General features: G+C 46.1%; 2 protein-coding genes across 6 annotated transcripts in view; one reads left to right on the top strand and one right to left on the bottom strand.

Annotated features, from left to right (window-relative positions):
- CYFIP2 (cytoplasmic FMR1 interacting protein 2) overlaps nucleotides 1-25,097 on the top strand; it is a 49,807-nt gene extending 24,710 nt beyond the window's left edge. For 3 of the 5 annotated variants that reach the window (XM_035338960.1, XM_035338961.1, XM_035338963.1), the window contains 14 exons: nucleotides 504-600; nucleotides 1,169-1,245; nucleotides 2,190-2,298; nucleotides 2,513-2,632; nucleotides 3,294-3,493; nucleotides 3,961-4,048; nucleotides 12,679-12,822; nucleotides 14,344-14,434; nucleotides 15,144-15,274; nucleotides 18,336-18,408; nucleotides 18,930-19,024; nucleotides 22,788-23,026; nucleotides 23,497-23,644; nucleotides 24,210-24,377. In XM_035338960.1, the coding sequence (XP_035194851.1) occupies nucleotides 504-600; nucleotides 1,169-1,245; nucleotides 2,190-2,298; nucleotides 2,513-2,632; nucleotides 3,294-3,493; nucleotides 3,961-4,048; nucleotides 12,679-12,822; nucleotides 14,344-14,434; nucleotides 15,144-15,274; nucleotides 18,336-18,408; nucleotides 18,930-19,024; nucleotides 22,788-23,026; nucleotides 23,497-23,644; nucleotides 24,210-24,377 (1,780 nt within the window). Of the gene's footprint in view, nucleotides 1-503; nucleotides 601-1,168; nucleotides 1,246-2,189; nucleotides 2,299-2,512; nucleotides 2,633-3,293; nucleotides 3,494-3,960; nucleotides 4,049-12,678; nucleotides 12,823-14,343; nucleotides 14,435-15,143; nucleotides 15,275-18,335; nucleotides 18,409-18,929; nucleotides 19,025-22,787; nucleotides 23,027-23,496; nucleotides 23,645-24,209 lie in introns of all 5 variants that reach the window. The other 2 variants (XM_035338962.1, XM_035338964.1) reach the window with 2 other exon arrangements.
- FNDC9 (fibronectin type III domain containing 9) lies at nucleotides 4,080-7,236 on the bottom strand. The gene is made up of 2 exons (XM_035338970.1): nucleotides 7,087-7,236; nucleotides 4,080-5,548 (listed from the first exon to the last, which is right to left on the bottom strand). The coding sequence occupies exon 2, from the start codon at nucleotides 5,539-5,541 to the stop codon at nucleotides 4,879-4,881; it is 663 nt and encodes a 220-aa protein (XP_035194861.1). The 5' UTR covers nucleotides 5,542-5,548; nucleotides 7,087-7,236; the 3' UTR covers nucleotides 4,080-4,878.
- Nucleotides 25,098-25,631: the final 534 nt, after the last annotated feature.

Genomic DNA, 25,631 nt, shown 5'->3' with positions numbered 1-25,631 from the left:
ACCAGCAATTGGCAACTGCTGTATTAGGATCAGCACACAACTTGGTGATAGTCATCTGCATGCAGCAGCCAGACAGCATGTGCAACCAAAGGGATGTGGGCCCTGGCTGAAGCACTTCAGCAACTTTTTTTTTAATACAAGTGATAAATGATCAGAGGAATTGCTGTTATGCAAGTACAGTTATGTTCATAATAATGTTCCTCATTAGGAAAGCTTTGTTTATGATTTCATAACCACCACGAGGGCACTCTGTGAAGTCAGGGCAGAACAACATTTTTAACGGCAGAGAAGGAGCAAGTGTTGATAGAACAACTCACAATTAGGACACGTCCAGCTCTGTTCTTGCTGCTTCCAGCAACTCAGACAAGGGGAATGAGGTGGGGGAGTTGAGGGACTGGAGTGGAGAAGAAAGAAGTGAGGTCAGAAAAAAGCCAGTTCTTGCACCGAGTGGCTGCTGGTTTTGCTGATATGCTCCAAGGCATGATCTGTCTTCTTGCCCTCAGGTATGTACTGTACCCCTTGGACCTCTATAATGACAGCGCATACTATGCCTTGACCAAGTTCAAAAAGCAGTTCCTGTATGATGAAATTGAAGCTGAAGTAAGTCTTTTTCATCTTTATTGTATGGAAAGAACTTGCTGGGGTCACATTGCCCTGTTTGACAGCCCAGCCCAGCAGTGCAGTGAATTAGTTGTAGGCATCTCCTGAAAAATATATCCCATGAGAATGAGAAGTTTTCAAAAGATCAGAATATTCTGAGAGCTGACATGCTCTGCTGATTAAGGGCTTCAGCTCAGCAGTGCCCACGGGGACCAGTGGAAGCCAAAGGCTGTTAAACACCAGGAGCCTGGAAGAGTCTGTCTGATGGGCAGAATGTAATGAGGCATCAGAAGAAAATGAGAACCCAGAGATCCCTGCAAGAGAAGGATGACTGGGGATGGAGGACTGGGCCCTCTAGGAACATTTAGAAACTATGGGACAGAAAGATAACTGCAAATTTCTGTTTATGTTTAGCATGTGAGATCTGCAGTGTGGTTTTTAGACAGCCCGTCATAGATGTGTGTATTAAATTAGAGCTCTGTATTGCACTATATCGATCTTGCATGAGTAGGAAGGAGCTATTCTGTGTTAGTGACACCCTCATGATGTCTTGTTTTTTCTCCCCCAGGTGAATTTGTGCTTTGATCAATTTGTGTACAAGCTGGCAGATCAGATCTTTGCCTATTATAAAGCAATGGCTGGCAGGTAGGAGAACCTGACTGCTGCTGATGAGTGATGATAGTGCTGCATCCCAGTCGCTGTTAACCAAAAGGTTCCCCTCAGGGAGTAGCCGCTGTAGGTAGACATAACAAAACAGATCATCCTTTCCTCACAGAGCGTGCTATCCGTGTCATGCCAGTGCAGATGGGAAAAATGAATTAATGGTGGCAAGACAGATATGGTTAAAAGTGAAATAAAAATAATTCGTATCCTATGTATCTATTTGAGTACAATTTGTGAGAGCAGCAGCAAAGTGAACCAAGCCTATTGAAGACATGTCCTTGCTTGACACTTTACCAGACAGATGAGTGGAAACCTCCCATCTCTAAGAAATAAGGATATGCACTTGTCCTCACCCTAGCAGAGCAGCAGGACTTGTAATGGCCAGAAGGATTCTCACTATCTTAGGTCACACTTTAGACAGCTGCTTGCCTCCACTTGGGGAGACCGGCCCTTCATGACTTTTCCTTTTAACCACTGAAAGAATGTGGATGAACTCTAACGAGAGTCCTCCTCTCATGTCCCCAAAGGCGAACCGAGTCTTCAGTCTAACTCTGCCAAGAGTTTTGTCTATAATCACATCTGGCCTTAGAGAAGGAGAGCAATCACCGTCACCAGCAAACTGTTCCTACAGCAGACCTTCAAGGAGGGAGCATACCTGTGGGATCACCCCACTTCCTGGCAGTAGTGATACCTTTCAGCACAATCTTTTATCTTTTTGGACGTTTTAGCCATAAAAGCCAAGAATGATAGAGGCACGGCAGTCCCCAGGTAACAACTTCTGCTCTGTGATTTAGTTAGTAAAGTGTGGAAGTTTTCTTGGCATTCAGAGCAAGTTGAAAAGAAGGATGAAAACAACTCTGGAAAAGATCCACAGAGTAGCTGATTGTGCATGTTTCCTTTTTCCTGACATTGTTTTCCTTTTTCAGTGTTTTATTGGACAAACGTTTCCGGGCCGAGTGTAAGAATTACGGGGTGATCATTCCATACCCACCATCCAACCGCTACGAGACACTGCTAAAGCAGAGGCACGTCCAGGTACACTGCAAGCAGTAGATTCTGGTATTCACAGCTCTTGGTCTATTATCTTGGTAATAGTAAACCCAACAGAGGCATTTGTATTACCATTTTCACATTTAAGCAGCACTGGATATTTGGCTTTAATTTTTGTCTATTAAAAAACAATCAGAACACCACGACAGCTTGTCCCCATCTGTATATAACATACAAATATTTTCTCTTCTTTTCCCAGTTGCTGGGTAGGTCAATTGACCTGAACAGGCTCATAACCCAGCGTATCTCAGCAGCGATGTACAAATCATTAGACCAGGCCATTAGCCGCTTCGAGAGTGAGGACCTGACATCCATAGTGGTAAGAACTGTTTTTGACTAAGACAATGAATACTGAGAATAATACACTGAATACAGAGTCAGCTGTCTTCTACCAGAAGTCCCACCTACAGTAGGTTTCAGCCAGACGTGTATTCTCCTTTATGATGCTGAGTCTCTACTATTTCTACTTACGAAGCCTTAATTGTGCATCTGTGCAAGTCATAAAGTAACAGTCATGAATTCAATTTTGCAGACCTTGTAGAATAGAGTCCTGTGATCTGGGAGTGGGAAATCTTGACTGTAATTCCCTCTGTTGGATGCAGGTAACTGAGATCGCTTATGTGTGTACAGGATTTGCTGCCTTTGATACTTTACAGGAGCATCACAGTCAAGTAGTGTAAAACTACCAGTTTCCACCTCCGAAGGATTCTGATGTGAAAGCCAGCCAGCTCTCAGTGGGGAACAAATTATTTTTTCTGCCTGCAAGTTTAGGGAGATGCTGGACCAGGACCCCCTTGAGTAGAAGTGCAATTGGCCTCGGCCACTGAGTTAAATTGATGTCTTTAGCATTTGCTACATCCTCACCTGGGAAGTTGTGTGCGGGGTGTGGATATAGAATCATTCCCTTGGCAATTAAATCAGCTGTTTCTGTTGTCATCTTAGTAACACTTCTGCATCTGCCATTGCTTTATATGCTGCAGGAGCTGGAGTGGCTGTTGGAAATAAATCGCCTGACTCACAGGTTGCTGTGCAAGCACATGACTTTGGACAGCTTTGATGCCATGTTCCGGGAGGCCAACCACAACGTCTCCGCACCCTATGGGCGCATCACCCTCCATGTCTTCTGGGAGCTCAACTTTGACTTTCTACCCAACTACTGCTACAATGGATCCACCAACAGGTGAGGAGGAAAAACAGGGCAGGGGGCACCTGGAGATGTTTCTTTCTAAAACATCACACCTGCCACATAAAATTCACATGCATTGCAGTGAGGTTTTCATTCCAAATGAAATGCAGCAGCAATAGAAAAAGTTAAAGCCCACCAGCTCCCATTGGCCTGGAAAGCTCTAGTAACAAATTCGAGCAACGAAGTTGGACAGAAACTGCAAGCAACAGAGGTAGTTTGGTTTAGAGGGCTGTGACTCCACAGCAGAACTGTGACAGCTTCTCAGAAAAAAAAAAAAAAAAAAAAGGGCAACAACACCATCTTTGTAGTATGTTAAACCAACGTGTTTTACATCAGTGACAGCCTGGAGCTCATTCGTGTAGCTCAGGTGCTGCAGTTACCCCAGACTGCGCAGTGTCTGCACTGACCGGGGTTAACCAGGCACTGACCGCTTTCCTCCCCGTCTCCCGTGCCCACCACAGGTTTGTGAGGACGGCAATCCCCTTCACACAGGAACCCCAGCGGGACAAACCGGCCAACGTTCAACCCTATTACCTCTATGGATCCAAGGTCAGTAAATGAGCCACAGCAGCCAGCAGGGGTGGATGTTGGAATCCTTTATTTAGGAAGAAAGCAATGCAAGAACTAGTTCATTAACAGTGTGGTGGATGCAAATGTACTGGGTCATATTGCTGTGTGGAAACAAAAAGCCATGCAAGAAGCAGCTTCAGTGTGCTTTTTGCTATTGCTTTCCCATATTTTCCTCCATAACATGCCTGTGTTAGGGGGAACTGACACTGCTCTGTGCTCGTTGGCGCCAGGACCAAGTCACGTCCATCTAAATGCAGAGAGAGGAGAGCGAGTTGGAGCTCCAGAGCAGCGCTGCTCCCTGAGGAAGGTGTTACTTCAGGAATCCCGTTAGTAGTTCTAAAAGGGAATTACTAAAATACTTCTGTGCAAATGTATACAACTTATTACTGACAAAAAGCTCTTTTGTCAGGCCATGGTTACTGTTTATACAAGCATTACGAGGGCTTGGGGGGTGATGCTAATGGAGAATCACTCAAGCATGAAACTACTGGAGTGGAGTTTATTCTTGTGTACATTGGTTGATGATTTTGAAGTGAACCTACAGTACTGATGCAGATTAGATAATGACACTACAGTCAGCCTAGCCTGGCTGTTCCCAGAAAGCTGACTTGGTTTCCTTTTAAAAACCTCTCAGTAAATGAGAATATTTTTGTCACTTGACAAAAACCTTTCTCCCTGTGGCTACTATATTCCACCTCATGTTCTGCCCTGGGACAAACAGCCCCTGTGGACACACAGATGCTCGTGTTGGCAAGAGCTGGGGAAGAACAGCACGAACCAAACTTCTAAGCAGGGCCTCCCTTTTGCCCTCACTGAAGGCCGTGCTGTGGCAAGATGGCCCTCCTGTCATCGCTGTTCTTGTAGGGGAAGAAGCAACGGGGGGAACTATATGGACTCTCCCTCATGAAACTGGAGCTCCTCATTAGCACAGTGGTCATGGGCACTTCCAGAAGCTCCTCTTTCAGTCCATCGCTCGAGGGACCATCCAGCGAGCTGCTGCCTTCGCCCACTTCTTCTGAGCTGCCATCGGGCTCCTTCAGCCTGGAAGCCCCGCGGCACCGTGCCGACCAGAACTGCAGGCAGCCGTAGGCCAAGAGAGCTATGAAGCAGAGCAGCAGCAGGCTGCTCACCATCCACATGGAGGTGGTGGGCTCGTGCTTTGAGCCGCCGAAAAGCAGAGGGGGTTGGTCCAGGGTGTGGAACGTGGTGCAGTGGTTGCTGGAGGGGTAGGAGTTCTTGCACGTGATGCAGAGGACGTAGATGGTAGAGGGCGTGAGTCGGTGGAGGACGAGGGAGCTGAGGGAGTGGGGAACTCGCTCCTCGCGATGGAAGTTTTGGCGTAAATAGCCTGCAAAGACGCTGTTCCAGTTGGGGCGGTACATGACGTGGTAGTAATTCTCCGGACAAGGGTTGTTTGTGGCCCAGGAGACCGTGGCACTGGTATAAGTGATGTTGTGCACTTCAATGTTCATTGTGCCCCTGAAACCAGAAGCAGGGAGAGGCTGAGTTCCCTAATGCGTGCACAGGCTCAAAGGCCACTGACATCAGTGCAGTCTTTCCACCAGCTTTATTAGCCTTTGTATTGGACTCGTATAGGCTTCAGGAGAATTACCCTTGCTTTTTATAAATTACTAAAACGTACAGCCTGTCAGATAAGTCATGAATGTCTCTGCACTATTTTTTTGTTTGTTTTGCAAATATTTGTCACTAAAAAATGCATTTTGAGAACTGTTAAGCACTCTAGGTGTTCTCTAATAGACAGAAAGCTTCTTCACAACTGTCTTTAGACTTTTCAGCAAACGTCTAGAAATTGAGTAACTCAGGTGACTGCTTTGAAACCTCCCCATTTTGCTGTAGACTCCTACGCTCACAGGGAGGTTGTGGAAATTAAACTCAACCTGTTGAGGCACCTGCCAAACTCAATATTTTCATTTCTAAGCCTGCTGCTTCCACGACTTCCACGCTCATGGCTGTTACTGTCTTTTCTCTCAGTCACCACAACCTCTCTTCCTTGAATGTAGAAATTGTTATATTCCCCTTTGCAGCTGCAAAGAGAAAGTGACTGTAGGAATTGAGCTGCCCAGAAGGTAGGAGGGAGCTTTCTCTACTGACAGGAAGAGTATTCCTGACAAGCTTAGATTAGATGCTAGATTTTAGGTGGTTAAATTACCAAATTTGAATTCTGCCAGTGCCCAGACTACTGTATCATCCTGCTGCTTCTTGGAGAAAAAAAATAAATAAAATGAAAAATACCACCTGGGACACAAGGCATATTTCAAGCTCTAGTTAGATTTTGTACAAATCTCTTCCTTGTGACTGGTTGTCTATATAGAAAGCTTTTTTGCTTCCATTCCCATGGAATAGAAAGGATACTTACTGCAAGTGTGATTAACATAAACTGATTACTAGGCTAGCTCCAGTTTGCCTTGTGGAGTTTCCAAGAGAAATCTTGATTTTTTACACCTAAATGTCACATGGAAAAGCTGCATAATGGTTAAATAACTGTTTTAAGCTGTTGCTGCACTTTGCATACCTAACTTGTTGCTTAATAAAGCCTTTCTGTTCCTGCAGCATCTCACACTGTGTAATATCAGGATCTGAAGTGTGAGATCTAAAGTCTGGTGAAATGTAATAACAGTGTCTTTAACGAAGCACAAATGTATGAATCACAATTAAATAACTCTCCCCTGGATAAAAGACTTCAACCACTAATAAATTACTGTTTAACAGCAGCCACAAAGTGGTACATTGCTCCTTCAGGTCACCAAGTGCCCTCTGAGCCTTGTCGCAAGGTTCTCTCTCCCAGCCAGCCGAGCACCCCAAGCAGGAGCTGCATGCAATAGAGCTGATTTCTTTTTTCTTTCTTTTCTTCCTCTCCCCCTTAGTAGATCTAACTTTCCATTAATTCACTCCAGAAGCAGCTCATCTTAATGACTGTTTTAAGCATTCTTAGGAGCAGAGCAGGAAAGCACAACACCCCTCCCTAGGCACTCCCGGCACCGCGGGCAGCAGCTTACCTCCCCTGTGGGTCCACAGCAGCCCCTCGGTGCTGGTGAGCAGCGTGGCACCTTCCCCTCTAACCACCTTCCCCTCTTCCCACCGACGGGTCCCTCCTGCCTCCTCTAAATCCCTTCCCCGCGTGCTGCCTCGTATTATACCCATCTCGGGCTCCGTCATCTCTCACCATAGCAACCAATAGGAAGGGATGGGCAGGTGCCTTCCAATGATTTGGGAACGTTATCCCTAAAAGCTTTTGCCTGAGAAAAGTGTGTCTCTGAGGCGGAAAAACAAGACAGGTAGTTTTGTTTTCTCTTTGATTTTGGTTTTCTTTCCTCTCCACCTGCAGCCCCACAGGGAGAATGCTGCAGCCCTGCTCCAGAGCCACTGCCCCCCAGCAGGGCCTGGGGTCAGAGCCACACTGGCACGGGGCATGACATCCAGCTCCTGGCCTTTTGATAGTTTATTAATACCTACTGATAGTTTGTCACTGAGGGGCTTTGTCTTTAATGCTATTTCTTGCACATTTAAACTGCTCTTTTAAACCAAAGCTAGCGAGCAGTAGGTTTTCATCCCTGAGGCTGCAGCAGAACACGTTTGCTTTTTAATTTTTCTCCAAGCTCTGTGGTAGGAGCAGGAACTGGATTTTCCAAGACCTTGATCCTTGCTGAACTCCTGTGAGATTAAGACATGAGATTAAGATTTGAATGCCCCTGCCTTACAGGAGACTCGTGGATGTCCCATCAGCCAGGTGAGAGGGCAGGAGGGAGAGACAGAGTCAGCACCAGCAGGGTTTGGGGGAGCAGCCCGAGCCTGTGGCCAGGAGGGGACAGGCTGGGGACAGATGTGGCAGCAGGGCTAGTAAGGAGGGGCTCTGAAGAAGTGGCACACTGCTCTCTGAAGCCAAAATGTATTCAAGAGGGAAACTTTTCCAAAAGAATTGTTGATTCTGGGTCTGGAGTTATTAGTTCCTTATCTACAGTAAGGTGTTTGCAGTGTTTCAAAGAACTTCCAAAATGTGTCGGTGAGGAAATGATGCAGACTGGATCAGGAGGAGCTCTAACAAGCCTGGGCAATACATATAACCCCTGTTTTTGATTGACGCCTTGCAATTCTGGGTGGTTTATCTTCCAGGCCCTGACATATTTTCTTCTGTCTCTAAGTGAGCTGCAGCTGCCAGAGAGCTGAAAACTGGGATTAAAGATGAAAATAATTATGGGTAGGGATGGAAATGGAAGTGCTCCCAGGTGGCTTCTTGCCTTTTATATCACTTGGTCCTCCTTGCAGGGGGAGACTTCTTAGCTGCTCCCATGCTGTAAGTAAAGTACATCCTTGCCTGCAGGGAGAGAGCTGAGGATACAAACGCTTGCTTGGGAAGGTGGCATACACCACGTGATGATACTTTCATGGGAGAAGTGCTTCCCTACCGCAGCTGGGTTGTTGAGTTTATTGATGTTCACAGTTGCTTCAAAATTAAATTTCAGTTGTTCACAAATAACGTGTAAACAGGAACAAAGGAAACCAAGGAAAACAGGAGTATTTGGATTAGGTCAGCAAAGGGTCCTGCTAATCTTCCTCCACACAGCAACTCACTGCTAGCTCAAGGGGAACCACACCAAAGCTTTCAGCAGTGTTGGCATTGCTGGCTCCCAAAGTCAAGCTGGCACCAGCTTACATTGGTGATGAGCTTGAAATTCTCATTTCCCAGGACAAAAACACACCAAAACCATGCCAGTGCTTTAGCACTGGTGTTCCCTACTACCCAAATAACACCTGCTGGTGTCCCCGGCTGTCCCTGCCTGCCATCACTCCCTGCAGGATGCAAACCACGGGTTTGCTCAAGTGACCGGCAGAAAGTGAGCCATCCTCTGTCATTCAGCCACTTAGAAAATGCAGCAGGTGTTCAAGTCTCCTACAAAGAAGCTGTAAAATCACCAGCAACCCACTTCTTACTGCTCATTAACCACTTCTTAGCTCTGACAATGCTCTAGATCGGGCTTAATTCATGTATTTTTCTGAATGCTTCTGTTTTGGGACTGCTGAGCCCAGGGTTGTGCCAGAGTCACTGAAGATCACTGCTTCCCCCCAGGGCTGAATTTGCCCATGCATTTTTAGGAACATGCAGGCAGATGTAACCTGCAGGGCCGTGCATGCTGCTTGCACTTGTATAAATAGCCACGGCATGCGAGTGGGTTGGAGTGGCTCTATTTTCTGCTGCCAGGGCTGCAGCAGTGGCACAAAGGCATTACGGGGCTGTGCTTGCTGCTGAGCCCCTCCAACAGACTGCACGTGCTGTGCTGCCTGTCCTGCCATGGCCAGCAGCTCAATGTAAGTCATAGCTCTGCGTGTGTGTCTGTGTGAGTAGCAATCGGCAGCCAGGATAGCAAGGCATTATACTGAGGCACAGAATATACACACAGTTCATAGGCCTTCTTTTGTCTCTAAATCCATTCCTCTTTTGTTAGTTCTTTATCTTTTTCCAAGGGGCTTCTGGCACAAGCAGTATCATCTGTTCTCTCTGTGTCCAATCTGTTTTATCAGATAAAATTCTCCCTGCCTTCCCTCAGGTGAGCTCAGACAGGTCTGGGTGATAGCCAACAATGAGCTCGAAGATGTGGAAATGACACCGAGTTCTTGTTTCCCTTTGTTTGCTTCTGGCTCTGGTGTTCAGTGCTCCAGGGCTTTCCTAATAACCTCACTAGCTCCCAGAGCAACGTGGGACCTTTCCTACATGCTCCCATGTTTTCCTCTCATGTCCCAAGAGACCTGGGACACCGGGAGCTCTGCCCAATGCTGCAAATCCCAACCTGCCTGCACGCCCAGCCTCCCAGCCCCCAAACCTGCCTGTTTGGCCCCAAACCAAAGGTAGGGCAAACCTCTTTGGTGTCCTCAGTGGCTGTTGCTCTTGTGAACAGCAAAACCTCCCAACAGTCTGCGAGATTGGGGCTTTGCTCCTGCTCTCTGAGGGGGTGGCAGCAGCCACCCAGCACGGGGGAGTGAGCCGTGCTGCACAACCACCTTGTATGTTCAGCTGGTTTGTCTTAAAATACACCCTGGTGTCATTTTTTACATCCTACAGTCTTCTACCCAAGCTGTGTATCTCACCCTTAAATGGAGTTATATTTTAATTGTTCACGGGGTATTATTATTAGATGCAAGCCTGCTGCTGATGCACTGTGTGGCTCTGCGGAGAGCTCAACAAACCTACCTCATCTCACAGACAGGCGGGGATGAATCATCCTGCTCGTCTGCAGCCAGTGCTCAAAATGATCCTCTCCTCATCAGGCTTATTGCTGGGACCCCCTCTTGAAGGGAAAGTCAGCTTCAAAGCTGCTCTCCAGCCCCATTATCCCACTGCTAGGCAGGAGGCTGCACGGCAGCACCAGGCGCTCGCTGCCCGTGCAGCAAAATGTCAGCCCCATTACAGGGAAAATGTGACCGCTTCCTCCACGACCGGGTACTGCCCACGTCCCAGCTCAGGGAACATTGCACGTGCTGAGCACCGTCTCCTAGCTGTGGAGCAGAAAAGGGGCTTCCAGAAGTGAGCATGGATTCATGAGCCCACTGAACTGGGGATATTTATCCCCCCCAGTCTGTGTGTGTTATCTGCAGGGGCTGTGCTGGGGCCATATCCATGACTCTGCATGGGGGCGCCAGCCCTTGGGCACTTGTTGCAGGCTGGGCGTCACCTGGGGGTTAAACAATCATGCTTCTCAAAACATAAGCTATTGCTGTTTTTCACTTGTATCAGCGTGTGTATCTTGTGGCTTTGGATCGAGCTCTAACAGATTTTACATTGTGGTTATCTAAGGATGCTGGTAGAAGCCTAAGCAGGATATTCAGAAGCAGTTCTCTTAACAGGAGCTGGCATTGAAGGAGCTCTGAAAGTAGGCTTCTGTCTGCCTAAATCTATTTTAAATGCTGGCCCTTCGTTATTCAAGGGTCTGTTATTTAGTTTTGATGGGAGAGAAAGTTCATGCGTGTTGTGAATGAATGTAAAACAGATCCTACAAGGTAGCCTTTCTGTACCTAAAAGTATTGATGCGCAGAACAGAGTTAAAGGGTTTGGGCTTTTTATCTACCAGGGCCCGGAGGTGAAGTTCTGTTTCACAGAAAGTAGGGGACTCTCTAACTTTGTCTTCTTTCTGCTAGCTATTTGAAAGAGTGCCTATGAATCATAGTAGGTGATACGTCCCTGGACCAAAGCAACAGGGCTGTAACAAAATGAGGAACAATTAAATAATTGATTAATTAATTGATTAAATAATTGATTATTTAAATAACTGCCAAGTCTATGAAGTGCCATCAGTGCATCAGTCAGCAGAAATTCTGTATCTGCAAGCAAAAGAAAACACTTTCCTAGTGCTTAGCAAATGACTCCCCTTTGTAACTTGTTAGGCGTGCGAAGTGTAAGTCCCGAGGAAGTGAGTAAGAAGTGGAGGACGAGCCAGGTCTGCGATGGCTGTGGGATGCCAGCTCCCTGCTGTGGGGGGATGCAGCGCGCCTCCGGCACGCCGTGCTCATGCGAGAAGCACAATCAGCCGTGCACGGCATGCTTGGGATACAATTTAGTTTGTTTCCTTATTTTTGTTTAAGACCTTCCAGTATACGTGAGCCAGGGGTATCCGTGTTTTGCTGAAAGGGGCACTGCACACCTCAGTCTTCTCAGGCTCATGTTTGGTGCTGTTTACCTGAAGCTGTGGTTGTTCCAGATAGCGTGGGGGAGGCTGCAGCCCTTCTCTGCTAGGGCTGAGTCACGGTGCCAACACTTCTCTTGCAGAGCCCGAGCTGAGCATGCAGTGCCTCAGCTAAAATTCATTTTCTTTTTTTTTTTTTTTTCCTTCTGATCACACACGTGAATTAATTCCCACTTCTCCTTACACCAAATGGATTCAAAAAATGTTCTAATGACCAAAAATTGCAGTAATTCCCTGCTGCTATCATTCCAACATGGTATTGATAAATTACACTCCTGGAAATCACCTCCTGTTTTCTGCTGCTAAACATTTTCTGGGGGCCAGAGCCCCAAGGATGCTCCCTAGACAAGAGTTGGATTCTTCCCCTTTTATTCAGTCACATGTGGATATTTTAAATACATGTAGGGATCCAGGGGATGCAGAAAGGATCATTTCTGTGTCTCTTCCAACTGCCCGTAGGCTCGGATGCTGGAGTTCCTACTAGTAATATTTCTTATTTGGAGCAAATGCCAATAGGAGAAAAAAAAATCTATCTTGTTACCTGTGCATAATGCCTTCCATTTTAGCACAAAGGAATTTGAGTTTGAAGAGGCAAAGGGCCAGTGAACTCAAATTTTTGACTGGGAATATATGGGAGAGCAAATTACCTGGGAAGTGAAAGCAGTGTTGGTTACACAGCAGGATGATAAACCTTGTGATGTGACAATTTGTTCAGACTCAAATATATTTGACTGCACGGGAAGAAAAACAATCTCTTCGTGTCACAAGAAGTCTTATGATAAATTCCTTACAGGGATTTTTATTTCTCCTGCTTTTCTTAAAAATTATTTCAAGTGTTGGAGCCTAATAGTAAGATGAGAATATTACAGGTCCTGTAAACGCGGTCTAACTGTCATTGTGCTTCCAACTTCTCAGCCTCTCAACATTGCCTACAGTCACATCTACAGCTCCTACCGCAATTTTGTGGGGCCGCCTCATTTCAAGACGATCTGCAGGCTTCTTGGCTATCAAGGGATCGCGGTGGTCATGGAGGAGCTGTTGAAGATCGTCAAGAGCCTGGTAATTGTGACCCTGACCCTGGTGATGGAGAAACCCCGATGCCTTGAGAGGTGCAGGTTGGGCAGTCAGCCTGGGCTTTGGGCCGTGGTTCAAGGTGTTAAAATCTGTGTGCCTCTGTGCCCCTTTAGCCGCACAGCGACGCTCCCATTAAGGGTGTGATCCCGCTGCTGCAGAGGCATCCCCCTGATTCCTGTGGGATGGTGGAGTCTTCCCACCATCCTGAAACGCTGACCATGACCAGCCACCCAGATCTGGGGGTACTGGCACTTGCGTTTTGCTCTGCTAAAATCCACCAAGAGGTGATCAAGGGGATGTGGTGCTCGTCCCCACTGCCCCTCAGCACCACTTGTGCTGCAGCCTGGGAGACCTCCAAGACGTGCTCGTGCTCAGCAGTGGCACAAGAGCCCCTGTCTCACAGCTTTTTGATACCCCTGGGGACCTGCAGGGAGGTAGAGAGCAGGACACAAAACTGATGAAAAAGGCTTTCAGAAAATTCCTGCTCTAGGTGAGTTCTTACGAATTCAAGCCATATGGCCGTTTCCATCAGACGCTCAGGTGGCCAGGAGCTCCATCTGCTTTGTAGTTCCCTCAGAAGAGAGAGGTGATATCCGCAGGGAAACGTTCCCTAAGGGTGCCAGCAATACAGAGCACTAACAAGGCAGGAGGGAGTATGCAAAAATGTACAATTTTTCAGGTCACGCTTTTCTACCAAAAATCCTGCTTTACTGGAGAGAAGACTTTAACTCATTATAAATATTTAAATTCTGTTTTGGCTGCAATAATGTCATTTTTAAAGTGTCTAGCAAAGCAATATAGGACTGAAAATCTCAAGCATATATCCAGTTTCTCTCCTATAAAATACTGTAGCTATTGACGATGTAATTTGTGTCACTTAGTTGAAAATGCCGTAGCTGGTGTGCGAGATCAGACAGCATTCAGTGCCAAGAGAGAGATCTCGCATTTGGCTAAATTGTGTTTAGCACATAATAATTCCAAACGACAGCAAGCTTTTCTAACTAAGAAATATATTTTGCTCTTGTCCATGTTAGTTCAAAACATCCAACCCGCAGAAATTTGTTCTACGTGCGTGTAATTTATTTATTTATTTAAACTCTCAGTATCTAGTGATCATTCATCAGGTGGAAAGAGCGTTTCCTGTGCTGTGGAATTACTCCTCTGGCAGCTCTGGTCAAACGCTCTGTGGGTTAGGAGCATAAGCCCAGCTGGATCCAAGACTGAGCCTTGTTTGGATTTCAGCTGCAAACAATGCAAACACAGCAAGCTGTATTTTGAAGTACAAAATCCATGAAACCATGATTTATTCTTTGGGAGGAAGCTATAAAATCTCCGTGCATTTGGGCTGGATTTTCTATCTGGGTGAAATCCAAATGAAGGAAACTCTTCTTAGACTCCAGTTTCACAGTCTGTTGTCAGACATGGCCCTAGCCACAAGCTGCCCCCTTTAAAACCCATGCCAGGAGAAGCCATCCTTAGAGTTTAACCTCCCTTTGTCTCTGACAGCTGCAAGGCACCATCCTGCAGTACGTGAAGACTCTGATAGAAGTAATGCCCAAGATATGCCGCTTGCCAAGACACGAATACGGCTCTCCAGGTGGGTGCTACAGAGAGATGCATAATCCTTTGAGCAAGAGCTCGCCCACGTGTTTGTGCAGCATTAACTCAGGCACCAACCAGTAATTAAACAAGGATTGGCACCTGGCATGCCGGTGCAGCTTACAGCCCGGGCTCCCTGGGACAAACCTCCAGCTGGTTTGCTGTTGACGCTGGAACACACACGGAAAACTTTTCCAGGAAATCTGTTAGAAATTTCTCTTCAAACACACAGGTGATTGATAAGGGAACATCTTCTGGCAGTTTAGCTTTTGTTTTCAGGACTTTTTTAAGCTTTTGTTACTGTGGGGTCGCTTTTACTAATTTTTTTTCAAAAGCTCTGTTTAGTTGATGTGAAGATTTTCTTTGCAGCATGGCTGCAGTCTGCAATTGATCTGGATGGGGAACTGTTATACACAAACCAGCACAAGGACAGCCATTACAGCCTGGAATCTCTTTTTTTTTTTTTTTCCTCTGATTAGGAAATCCAAGGCCTTCATGTGAATTACTCCTTATTTCCCAAGGGTTACTGAAAGCAGGATGAGACCCCGCATGCTAGCTCTCCCCAGCACTGATCTGTCTATCCGTGTAGCAGTCATGGCTTGCAGTTCATGATGTAGGACACACCGGGCACTGGCTGTCCTTTAATCCAAGTCACCGAAGGGAGCTTTGGCTCTCACTTTTCTGACTGTCCTTCCTTGTCTTTTAAGGAATCCTGGAGTTTTTCCACCACCAGCTGAAGGACATCATTGAGTATGCAGAGCTGAAGACTGATGTGTTCCAGAGCCTCAGAGAAGTGGGCAATGCCATTCTCTTCTGCCTCCTTATTGAGCAGGCTTTGGTAAGGCAAAACCCCCTGCACCAACAGACTGTACTTGAATTTGCCAGCTCAAGAGTATCGGTTGTCTAACAGAAGAGTTTGGGAAAATTACCAGCTTTTTGTGTGCTCAGGGCTCTCTAGGGCTGTGTTACTGGGATCCATGGGGATGATTTGCATTGGTGCTGTGTCACGAACATCTGGGATTGCTGAAGGAGAATCTGAATACTGGAAGATCTAGATTTAATTCTTGGACCCAAAGCTACCCCATGTTTGTCCTGAGAAATAAAAACGACTGGGGCTTATTTCTAGATTGTAAGCTCTTTGGGGCAGGGATTGTTACTATATATATATTTTTTTTTATATATATATACATACTCATACAGTGAGGAGTAGATTTGAGCCCTTTGCTTTTTTGGGGTGCCAGTGCAAAGGAAAAACTGATTGATCCTAATGATGTTAAGGACAAAGCAATCCAACAGGAAGGAAATCTCAGAGCAGATGATCCTGTGATATTTCCTATAACTTAATCTTCACCAAAACTTAGCTGGAGTGATGACCTGCTACTTCCCCTTGCACAAGTGTCTTATACCTGCAAAAGACTCTCAGCCTCTTAGCTCCTTTCTGACTTGATTGAACTGGTGTGGCATAAAGGCTGGGGCTGAACGCATGTCAGAGCCAACTGAGGAGTATTAAACACAGGTTTGTGTTACCATGCATATTTCGTGTCAGAATGGTTTTGACAGGGTTGTATCAGGTCTCAGGGATTTTTTTCAGAAAGGGTTCTCTAGCGCTTAATGGGATTTCCCAGCAAAGCCATACATTTTTGTTCAGAGTAAAACCAGAAGAAAGTTGAAAGATTCCAAGTTCATTCAACCATAGAATACCAGGAAAACTGAGAATCTCTGCATATCCTCAAAAAGGATATGTCTGCCCTTGCCCTTGCATTTTAAGCCCAGCTACAGAGCCTTCTAGTTCCTAATCTGGTGCATCACACACATTCAGAGAGCAGCAGTTGTGTAAGATGAAGAAAACCAGAGAGAGAGATATCACCTAGCAGCTTGGCTTTATTTAATAGAATGACCAGAGTTGCCAACAGTATCCTGGCAGTTTCTATTCCTTTTGTGGCTTTGTCATTGCTCTTGGCTGTTCTGTGTTGAATTTTATGCTAGATGTACTACATTTGCCTTTTACGTCCCATCTTGCAAATCGATATTTAAGGGACACATGGTGGTTTCTTCTAGCAATGTTTCATTGGAGTGCAAAAACATTCCTCCTGTTTTTGCCGGTTCCAGGAGCTGTACGTTGTCAATATAATGGCATTTTAGAACAGCATAAAATAAGGGACACGGTGAGAATTTGGGGGTCCTTTTAGGAAGGCTGCCCATCAAATTCCACATCTGCCCACCTTCCGTGCCAGCAAAGTCCTCGCCCTCTCTCATCCTCGGTTTTTCTGCACAAAAAAATGATTCAGAATATAAAGCAGTTCTGCATGCAGCAGGCACTGGTTCTTGCTTGCTGGAGGGTTGTCAGATGCTTGGAGCCACTGCGCAACAAGATCTTCCCTCTAATGGAGTCCCTGTGCAGAAGGTGCAATTGCTTTTACGGTGCAGTTATCATCCTAGCTGTCAGCCTAATCTAAGGCTGGTGGTATTTGCTGGCAGAGACTGCTCTAGGAAAGATTAGCAGTCTGCTCCATGCTATACCCTTTTTATTGTTTAAATTTGAGGGATGAGGTGTTGCTTGGGACTAAATTTCTAAGAGGAATTCTTACTCTCAGGTAATGGGCCTTGGGGAGAAAATCTCCCATGACTAATTTTAGGACAGATATCAGGTGAATGCAGGCTGCAAAAACAGAAAATACTCACTTTATCAGAGGGAAAGAGCAATGAAAGAACATTCATCTAGGAAGGAAGAGTGCTTTGCAAACAGAATAACAAAGGTGATACGCACGCTCTGGTAGCATCAACACCTCTATGCCCAAGGAGGGACCCCGTGCTGTTCCTCTCCCTCCAGCACTGTGTCACAAACTGCACTCGCACAAACACGCTCCCATGCCAGCATCCATGACGCCAGTACAGCCTCCTGCAGCTCCATGCCACTCTGTCCCATCCCTCTGGGCTGGAAGATGGTGCACCCGCCCGCACATCCCAAGCAGACCCAGCTGAGTCATTCCATCTGGCCCCGAAAAATCTTTGCTACTCTGTCATGACCTCCTCTCGAGTGTGTCTAAATCTCTATGGTAAGCTCAGAACTGAAAGCATGTCCTAGAACTAGAGTTTCACAGGAGCAAACTAATGCCGTGTCGTGACGCAATGCCTCTGTGTCGAACAGCTTTGGTTTTCCTTGCTGCTGTTTCCCATTGCAGACTCGTATATGATGTATTGTCAGCCATCGCTCCTCAGTCTCCACCTTCCTACTTCCAGGTTTCTCCTCCTTGTGCATCTATGTTTGGGATTATTTTTTCTCTAGTGCATTGGCATGCATCGTCTCAGGTGGCATCTCATGATGTTATTACTCTCTGGACTTCTGTACTATTCTCCCCAGTGCCCGCACCGCTGGGATTTTGGTTGGATAGCACTGGCTGTGAACACCATACAAACAAACAAATAGTTTCAGCCAATATATTACGTATCTATTTACAATGGAGCCATGCATCAGTGTATTTTACATGTATACCTCCTAGAATAACTCAGCCAAAGGGTAATTTCCACCTGGGCACACTCAGTAAAAACAACAGCAGGAAGTCATCAGGGTAAGATAAAACTGAGATCTCTATGGCCTTTATCCCCTCTTATTTGCAGTATTAGTAAGTGGACCAGAAATTAAAATGAAGCTCTGGCCTTGCATAGGCATAAGGTAAATTGAGTTACAGAATGACTTCCTGGCTTAAGTTGAGAGCTGTTTCTTCCAGCTTTAGTTCATTTAGATTCAAGCTATTGGATTTATTAGTGAGCTGGGTTGGATTTGACTAGGTGCTAGATGTGATTGGGTTGCTGTAGTGTTGCCCAGACCCCTGAGCCATACAATCATCCCCTATAGGTATTTTTTTAACTTACTGTATCTTTCTTTCTTCCTGCCTCAGTCCCAGGAAGAAGTTTGTGATTTGCTGCATGCTGCTCCCTTCCAAAATATTTTGCCCAGGGTCTACATCAAAGGTAAGAAGCTCAGAGGGCAGCAGTGGACAGACTCAGAGGTCTCTGTCAAGAGCCCTTTCTCTCCCATTTCTGCCGAGGATCAGTTCTGGCCCTGCTTCCCCCTCTAAGCATATCTACTTAAATAGTGGATACAGCCAAAAGTCAGGTGGAAACAAATGCCAACAGTGCATTTTCTGTAGCCTAGTTACAGACTGAAACCTTTGTCAGCTTGGGGGTTCCTTTCAGTTTTTAAAGCCATTTTGCAGCCTCTTTGGAGAATGACAGCATGAAATGTCCATCTCAACAGGAGCGATCAGTAACAGGGACATGCTTTTGGACATGTGTGATTAAGCTGCTGCTGAGACTGCGATCGCACATCCCGCCCTTCTCTGCATCGCTGGTCCCCTCATTGGCTGTTGGTTTGGCTCATTGATCCAAAGTCTCGTTGGATGGTTGCTGGGGGGCAGCTCTGAGCAAACTCGGCGGAAATTGCGGGTCTCCACTTCCTCCTCTCATTTCACTGTTTGCTGCTCGCTTGACAGAAGGAGAACGCTTGGAGGTGCGCATGAAGCGTCTCGAAGCCAAGTATGCCCCACTTCACCTGGTTCCCTTAATAGAGAGGCTGGGCACTCCGCAGGTAAGGATTTCATTGAAAGGGATGGCTGTTGAAAATTCATAGCAGTCCCCACCTGGCCTGTTTGGCCCTGGGAAAGTGATCCTTTATTTATTTATTTATTCCAAAATGCCAATCGGACAAGAAAATCAGAATCCTTGCCCTAGCGGACACATCAAAGGGAAATTGGTGAGAGGGTCCAGAGATGGTGTGTTGCTGCCTCCACTCCGGAGAGCTGGCAGGGAGCTGTAACGCAAGAGCGTGAGAAGTCAGCTCTGAATACAGACAGCTATGAAAACCTCTTTCCTTCCTCTCTGTTTTTAAAAAGACAGAGAATTGTTGGGATGGTTCATGGGGAAACATTGCAGGGCTGTCCCTGGCCTAATCAATTGCCGTCACTTTTGGGGATCCCATTTTAGGACTGCCTTGTGGTATACTTTTAAGCTCATCCCTGTCAAGGAATACATCTGAGAATGGTTTCCCTCCTAGCACGTGCTTAGAGCTTCAGCACATGCTTAAAATTACAGCTCCATTTAAGTGTTGTCTTGAGGTGGGGTCTTAGCTTGAAAAATAAAATCTATGTTGTGCAGAAATTGAGTACTGCTAAAATTATCCCAGATCGATCAATGCACCGGGCACGATTTGAGTCCCGTTGATACCAGTAGCCAAAATTCCACTGCCTAGTTAGTGGAGTTAATAGGATAAAAGTCATTGTGTTAAATAAATCAACACCCTTTTTCTGTAATCTTCTGCTGAAGGAATGGAACAAATGCTCAGTTGTATGAGGTGATAGATTGAAGGCAGGCAGAAAGTTACTGTTTTTTTCTTGTTTTTATAATGGATCAAGAATATTTGGAACTTTGCTTCATTGGAAATCATATGAAACAAAGAAACTGGATGGATAACTGAGAGCTTTGTCTTACTTTATAGACAGTTCTCTCACTTCCCCATTGGCTTCCTTTCAAAGGAGACACTCGAGAAAAAGAATTCACCTCTGTGTTTTTGTGTCTTTGTGTTGGTCTTTCTCTCTCTCTTTCTTTCCATGCAAAACCATCATTGAACTCTGCTATTAGAGTCCACTTGTTGCTTATCCTTGCCATAGTTACGATGATGAAAACAAAGGGTATTTCATGTCCCGCTAAGAATTATTTTTTCCGTAAACCATTCCCACATTCACCACACAGGTACAGTTGAGTACCAGAACTTTTTGAGCTCAGGTGTAAATGAACACAAGAATGACTTGCTATAGGTGCCTCCATAGCTCCTAGCTTGCTCCTGGAAATGCAGTTTTGGACACGGGCCATATGGGGGTTTTCCTGCAGAACACTTAAGTACCTTATAGCAATTGTCCAGAATCTGAGCAGAAGTTGGCTGCAGGATGCCTCTCCCAGGTGTCCCTCTGCACGTAATTACTTGCTGTGAAGGGTCTGAGCCAAATGCTGCTGAAGTTAGTGGGGATCTTTCCCAGCAGTCTTTGGAGCTTCAAGCATGGTTCTGGCAAGTTCGCAATTAACAAGCTGTAGAAGAGGTATGGCATAACTGGGTTTGTGCAATGACAGGAAAACTGTCAGTGAGTGTGTGGTAAATAGCCTGCACTAGAAATACATAAGTATCTGTTTGATAGGTGATTCATAAAGAACCAGGGGGTCACAGTGGTTTGTTAAAGGAATCATCTTCCTTTTAATGCTGAGTAGATTTTTAGCAAGGGATTTTCAAAAGTGCTTCGTCAATTAGTTTTTTCATTGGAAGTAATGGGAGTCTTTTTCTTTTGAAAACAGAGGGAATAGCTGAGCCAGCACAGAGGCATCCCTTGACAGTTTATCCTCAGATCACCCTTCCTCTCTTGAACGTAGAAGTCAGTGAAACCCCAGACCGTAAGGTAGATTTGGCAAAAGACTAATAGCTGTCCAGCCGCCTTCTCCACGTTAAATATCTACCAAATGATAGTAGTGCTGTGTCAAAGACTGGTCTTCAGAGGTAAATTTTAGAACCAAATTTTACCTGCAAGTGTGAGGTATCATTAAAAAAAAAAAAAAAAAAAATAGGTACATCCTTTTCTAGATTGTCATTTCTGAAGAAAGCTTACTAAGATCATTGGACTAGTTCTCTCAAAAATACCTGTTTTATCACTGCACCTTAGCAAACAATAATGCTAACATTTAATTTATATGTGAACTGGCTTTATTTCTGCTGTGTCCCCATCTTGCCATCACAGACTACTGTGTGCAGACACTAATCTTTATCCATTATTAGAGTTTGGAGCAGGCGAGGAGAAAGAAAGCATACATACAGTCTTTATCTATAAAAACATGCTGGATGAAATAAATCATTACTTGCTAAAAAAAGTGTGCCATGAAACTCAGGTGATAATTATTCCCGAGTTTAACAAATCTAGAGATCCCAGACTCAATCTGTCCTCTGCAGAGCAATACAGCGTTCCCCTGATATTTGCTAGTAGTTAAACATTAATTGCTCCAAGGTTCCCAGAATGTCCTTGGAGTTGTGGCAAAAGCAGGAATTGTAGCACTTTCATTTCAATAGCTACCAAACTAAAAATGCTTTAGGTTAATACCAGCATAAACCAGTAGTCAGGAAAAGGATTATATGTGCACATTCAGGTTTTATTTTTTAGTAGAGAAGAAAGAATACCCACATAAACTGAGCAAAATCGTGTTCTTAATACATAGCTGGGACATACGCCTGTGCTTTGTACCAGAGGTTCTGAGCCTCTGTTGTGATTCTGGTCAGGATAACTGATTTTCTATAGGCATTAGGGGGACTGCTGGAAATGGAGCAAATGCTTAAAAACTACCTGAAGCTCCAGGAAGTGCTCTAGGATAGGCAGGGGGTCGCTAAGTGTCACACTTGCTCTGCATGCTGCCACCAAAGAGTTGAGCCAGGTAAAAGGCTCTTCCTGCAGAGACAGAGCCCTGTGGCTGTCAGCCATCCACGGGGTGAGCTGGAGCCTCCTACCTCCACAGCCAGCGGCACGACTCTGACAGCACTCAGCTGTCCTATTTGCCATGATATTTTTGGCTGCACTGCAAGAAGTCAGTAATGGCATGTGGGGCAGCAAAGAGGACATCAGGGCAGTGAGCAAACTCCACGCTCCATCCAGTGGAGCCATTCCAGATTTGTTTGTGTAAATTTGAGTGGGATGTCATGGAGATTCTGTGCACATGGAAAGCTTCACAGCTGGAATAAAAAAAAAAAATAAAAAAATAAAAAAAAAGATTATTTAACTTTCTTATAAACCACAGGTTTTCCAGTATTAAGGTTCCAGTGGCTTTTCATCTTCCTCAGAGCTTTTTAACCCTAACTGCATAGGAACTCAAGGTAGTTGTTGTAGCCTGTGTTTTAGAGATGATGGTAATGCCCTGGGAAGCAAAATGTCTGTGTTCTCTCCTGTTTCATTTTCATAATCTGCAAAAATCATGAAATTAAGCCTGGCAACATTGAGCAGTGCTCATGTAACAGAGCAGCATGCTAGCAGAATTAAGGATCGGTATTTCTGATCAGACTTTGGCCTTCAGCTTTTGTTTTCTGACACATATAGTTATTTCCAAAGATACTCAGCTCACTGAAATATAATTGAGCACAATAGTAAGACATCTTCTGTTTGAGGGTTGAGCCAGTTCTGGTGGGGAATGCCAGAGGAGCAGCCATCAGAGGTAAGGGTGGATCTTGCACGGGATATGCCAGGGAGACGAGGAATCGTTAAGTCCAGCAGGAGGGTACATCTGTATTACATTGTCACTTCTGTTTCTTTGGTTCGCCTCCTTCTCAGCAAATAGCTATCGCCCGGGAAGGTGACTTGCTGACCAAGGAGCGGCTGTGCTGCGGGTTGTCCATGTTCGAGGTGATCCTGACACGAATTAGGAGCTACCTGCAGGACCCGATCTGGCGCGGACCTCCCCCGACGAACGGGGTCATGCACGTGGATGAATGCGTGGAGTTTCACCGCCTCTGGAGCGCGATGCAGTTTGTGTACTGCATCCCTGTGGGCACGAATGAGTTCACTGCAGAGTGAGTGTCCATGGGCCAGGTCTGCCATTAGCAACGCTCATGAGGTAGCGGGGTGAGACAGCCCCCGGGATGCCCTCAGCTGCAGCAGTAGCCTCAGCCAGCAGAGAGGTAGAGGGAGAACATGGGGACCTGAGGACAGGACTTTGTTGTGCGTAGACATATAGAGATGCACGAAAAGCTTCCCATCTGAACAGCTGGGGAGAAGAAGAGCAATACAAAGTGACATGCCCAAGGTAACATGCAGAAGGAAATGGGTAGATGGGTACAACCCAAGTCAGAGGCAAGGTCCTCATCCATCGTACTATGTGATGCACCATGCACTGGTCCTGATATAATTCCACAGGTCTCCTTGAGTTCATTTTCTCTAGGTGTACAGGAATAGGACTGAATCTGATTTTCCCCCACCAAGGAAAGTTCCTGGTATCACTGTAGGAGAGGTCTTACCTAACTCTATCCTGTCCTCCCTCCAGGCAGTGCTTTGGAGATGGTCTGAACTGGGCAGGTTGCTCGATCATCGTTCTCCTTGGACAACAACGGCGCTTTGACCTCTTTGACTTCTGCTATCACCTGTTGAAGGTGCAGAGGCAGGATGGGAAGGATGAAATCATAAAAAACGTGGTAAGTTGAAGGGTAAGGTCCCAAAAGACCTGAACCAGCACACTTCTCTCTTTCTGTTTTCTGCCTTGCCTTGCTCAAACTCAAAAATCACAAACTTGCCTGGTGTTAACCTTATTGAAACTGGATACACTTGCTGTCAGATTCCCATCTGCAGTCTCAGCAGAGAGGCCAAGGTTTTAATTGGCTTGATAATCAAATCTTTTTTCTCCCAAAGCTTTTACCTGCTTCCTGGGGTTGGGAACCTGGAGCAGAGAAGCTGGTATTTCCAGCCACCAGCCTTTGATCTCAGTGGCTTTATCAATAAGCAGTTGGAAGTCCTAACTCTAGGTCGGTTAACATAGGACCACTCACTGACCTTGTTAATTCTCTCTTGAGTCATCGAACCCTATAATGAAGTGAGTCACCGGTCCCTGGGAGGTGCTAAGTGGAACTATAATACGTGTAACAGCTGCTTTGCTTTAGCAGAGGTTTCTCAGCAGCAGGGTAGAGGTCCCAATACTTCTGGCTGGTCAGATGACATAAAATTCTCTTCACTGATTATTATTCTTCCTCACCATCCCTCCAGCCCTTGAAAAAGATGGCCGACAGGATCAGGAAGTATCAGATCCTGAACAACGAGATTTTTGCCATCCTGAACAAGTACATGAAGTCAGTGGAAACAGACAGTTCCACGGTGGAGCACGTGCGCTGCTTCCAGCCCCCCATCCACCAGTCGCTGGCCACCACCTGCTAGTGTGGACACTACCCCCGTGCACGTTGGGAGAAGGGAGAAGAGACTGAGCCCAGAACAACTGGGAGGATGAACTTGATGGCATGCGACCTGGCAACAAAGCAAGACCGGGTATGCCTACTACACAAGAACGCATCTTCCCATCTGGCCCTGTTGAGTGCATGTTCTTCTGTACCATCCCTGTGACCAGTTTTACTTGTAGCTTTCAGACTTGGGGGCGGGTGGGAGCGGGCGGGCAAAATGTGCTTTTCTTCCACGAAGTGGTCTGTTTTTCCCTGTGATTCGTCCAGTCTAACACAGAACTCTGAAGCCATATTGCGGCCCCAGAGGTGGGGCTCCTGTCGGAAGAGCTGCGTGTTTCCAGTGCTGGGAGCCCGCTCCCGCCGCAGAAGCAATAGGGCAAATCAACCCCACCTGTGACGTGTGCCACCAGCCATGGGGCAGGAAGGTCTGAAGACAAACCCTGATTTGGTCTTTCGGGGGAAGAGGGGATGAAGGCAGGATTTCACCTGTGGCAGCACCCTGAGGACCAAGGATTGGCCGGGCCAGGCCGGTCTCGGTTTGCTGCACGCCCCAGGCTGGGGCTAGCTGAGCGCTTTCTGTCGAGTTGTTGGCCTGTCTAGCTTCTGCTAAAGGGAGCTTTGGCAGTCAGGATTCAGAATAGTGATGATGTAGCTGTCAAATAACTCCTCAGCACTTCAGAAAGCTGGAGGAAATTGAAAATGGCCTGACTTTTTCACTGCTAAGGGACATCCACTTATTTTAATTCAAAGGGTTCTCCCCTAAAGACATCTTCCACGCAGTAAACAAGGACCATGGAAGAGATTGCATTCATGTGAATATGCTCTTGTCCACGCTAATTTGGGTAAAAATTGTTACTGATTCTGACAGCAGGCAGCTGTAGTTACCTCAAACATACGTGATCTTTGATCTTCAGCTGAGGATGAGAGCTGGAACGCGTATCACAGAATGGCTTGGGTTGGAAGGGGCCTTAAAGATCATCTAATTCCAACTCCCCTTCCACGGGCAGGGACACCTCCCACCAGACCAGGTTGCCCAAAGCCCCATCCAAGCTGGCCTTGAACGCCTCCAGGGATGGGGCACCCACAGCTTCTCTGGGCATCCTGTTCCAGTGCCTCACCACCCTCTGAGTGAAGAATTTCCTCCTAACATCTAATCTAAATCTCCCCTCTTTTAGTTTAAAACCATTCCCCCTTGTTCTATCATTACCTGCCCAAGTAAAATTTGTGTATGCTC

Source organism: Oxyura jamaicensis, chromosome 13 (assembly GCF_011077185.1).
Source record: "Oxyura jamaicensis isolate SHBP4307 breed ruddy duck chromosome 13, BPBGC_Ojam_1.0, whole genome shotgun sequence".
NCBI lineage: Eukaryota > Metazoa > Chordata > Aves > Anseriformes > Anatidae > Oxyura > Oxyura jamaicensis.
The sequence above is the reverse complement of the archived record's forward strand: the minus strand, read 5'-3'. Positions and strand labels throughout refer to the sequence as shown.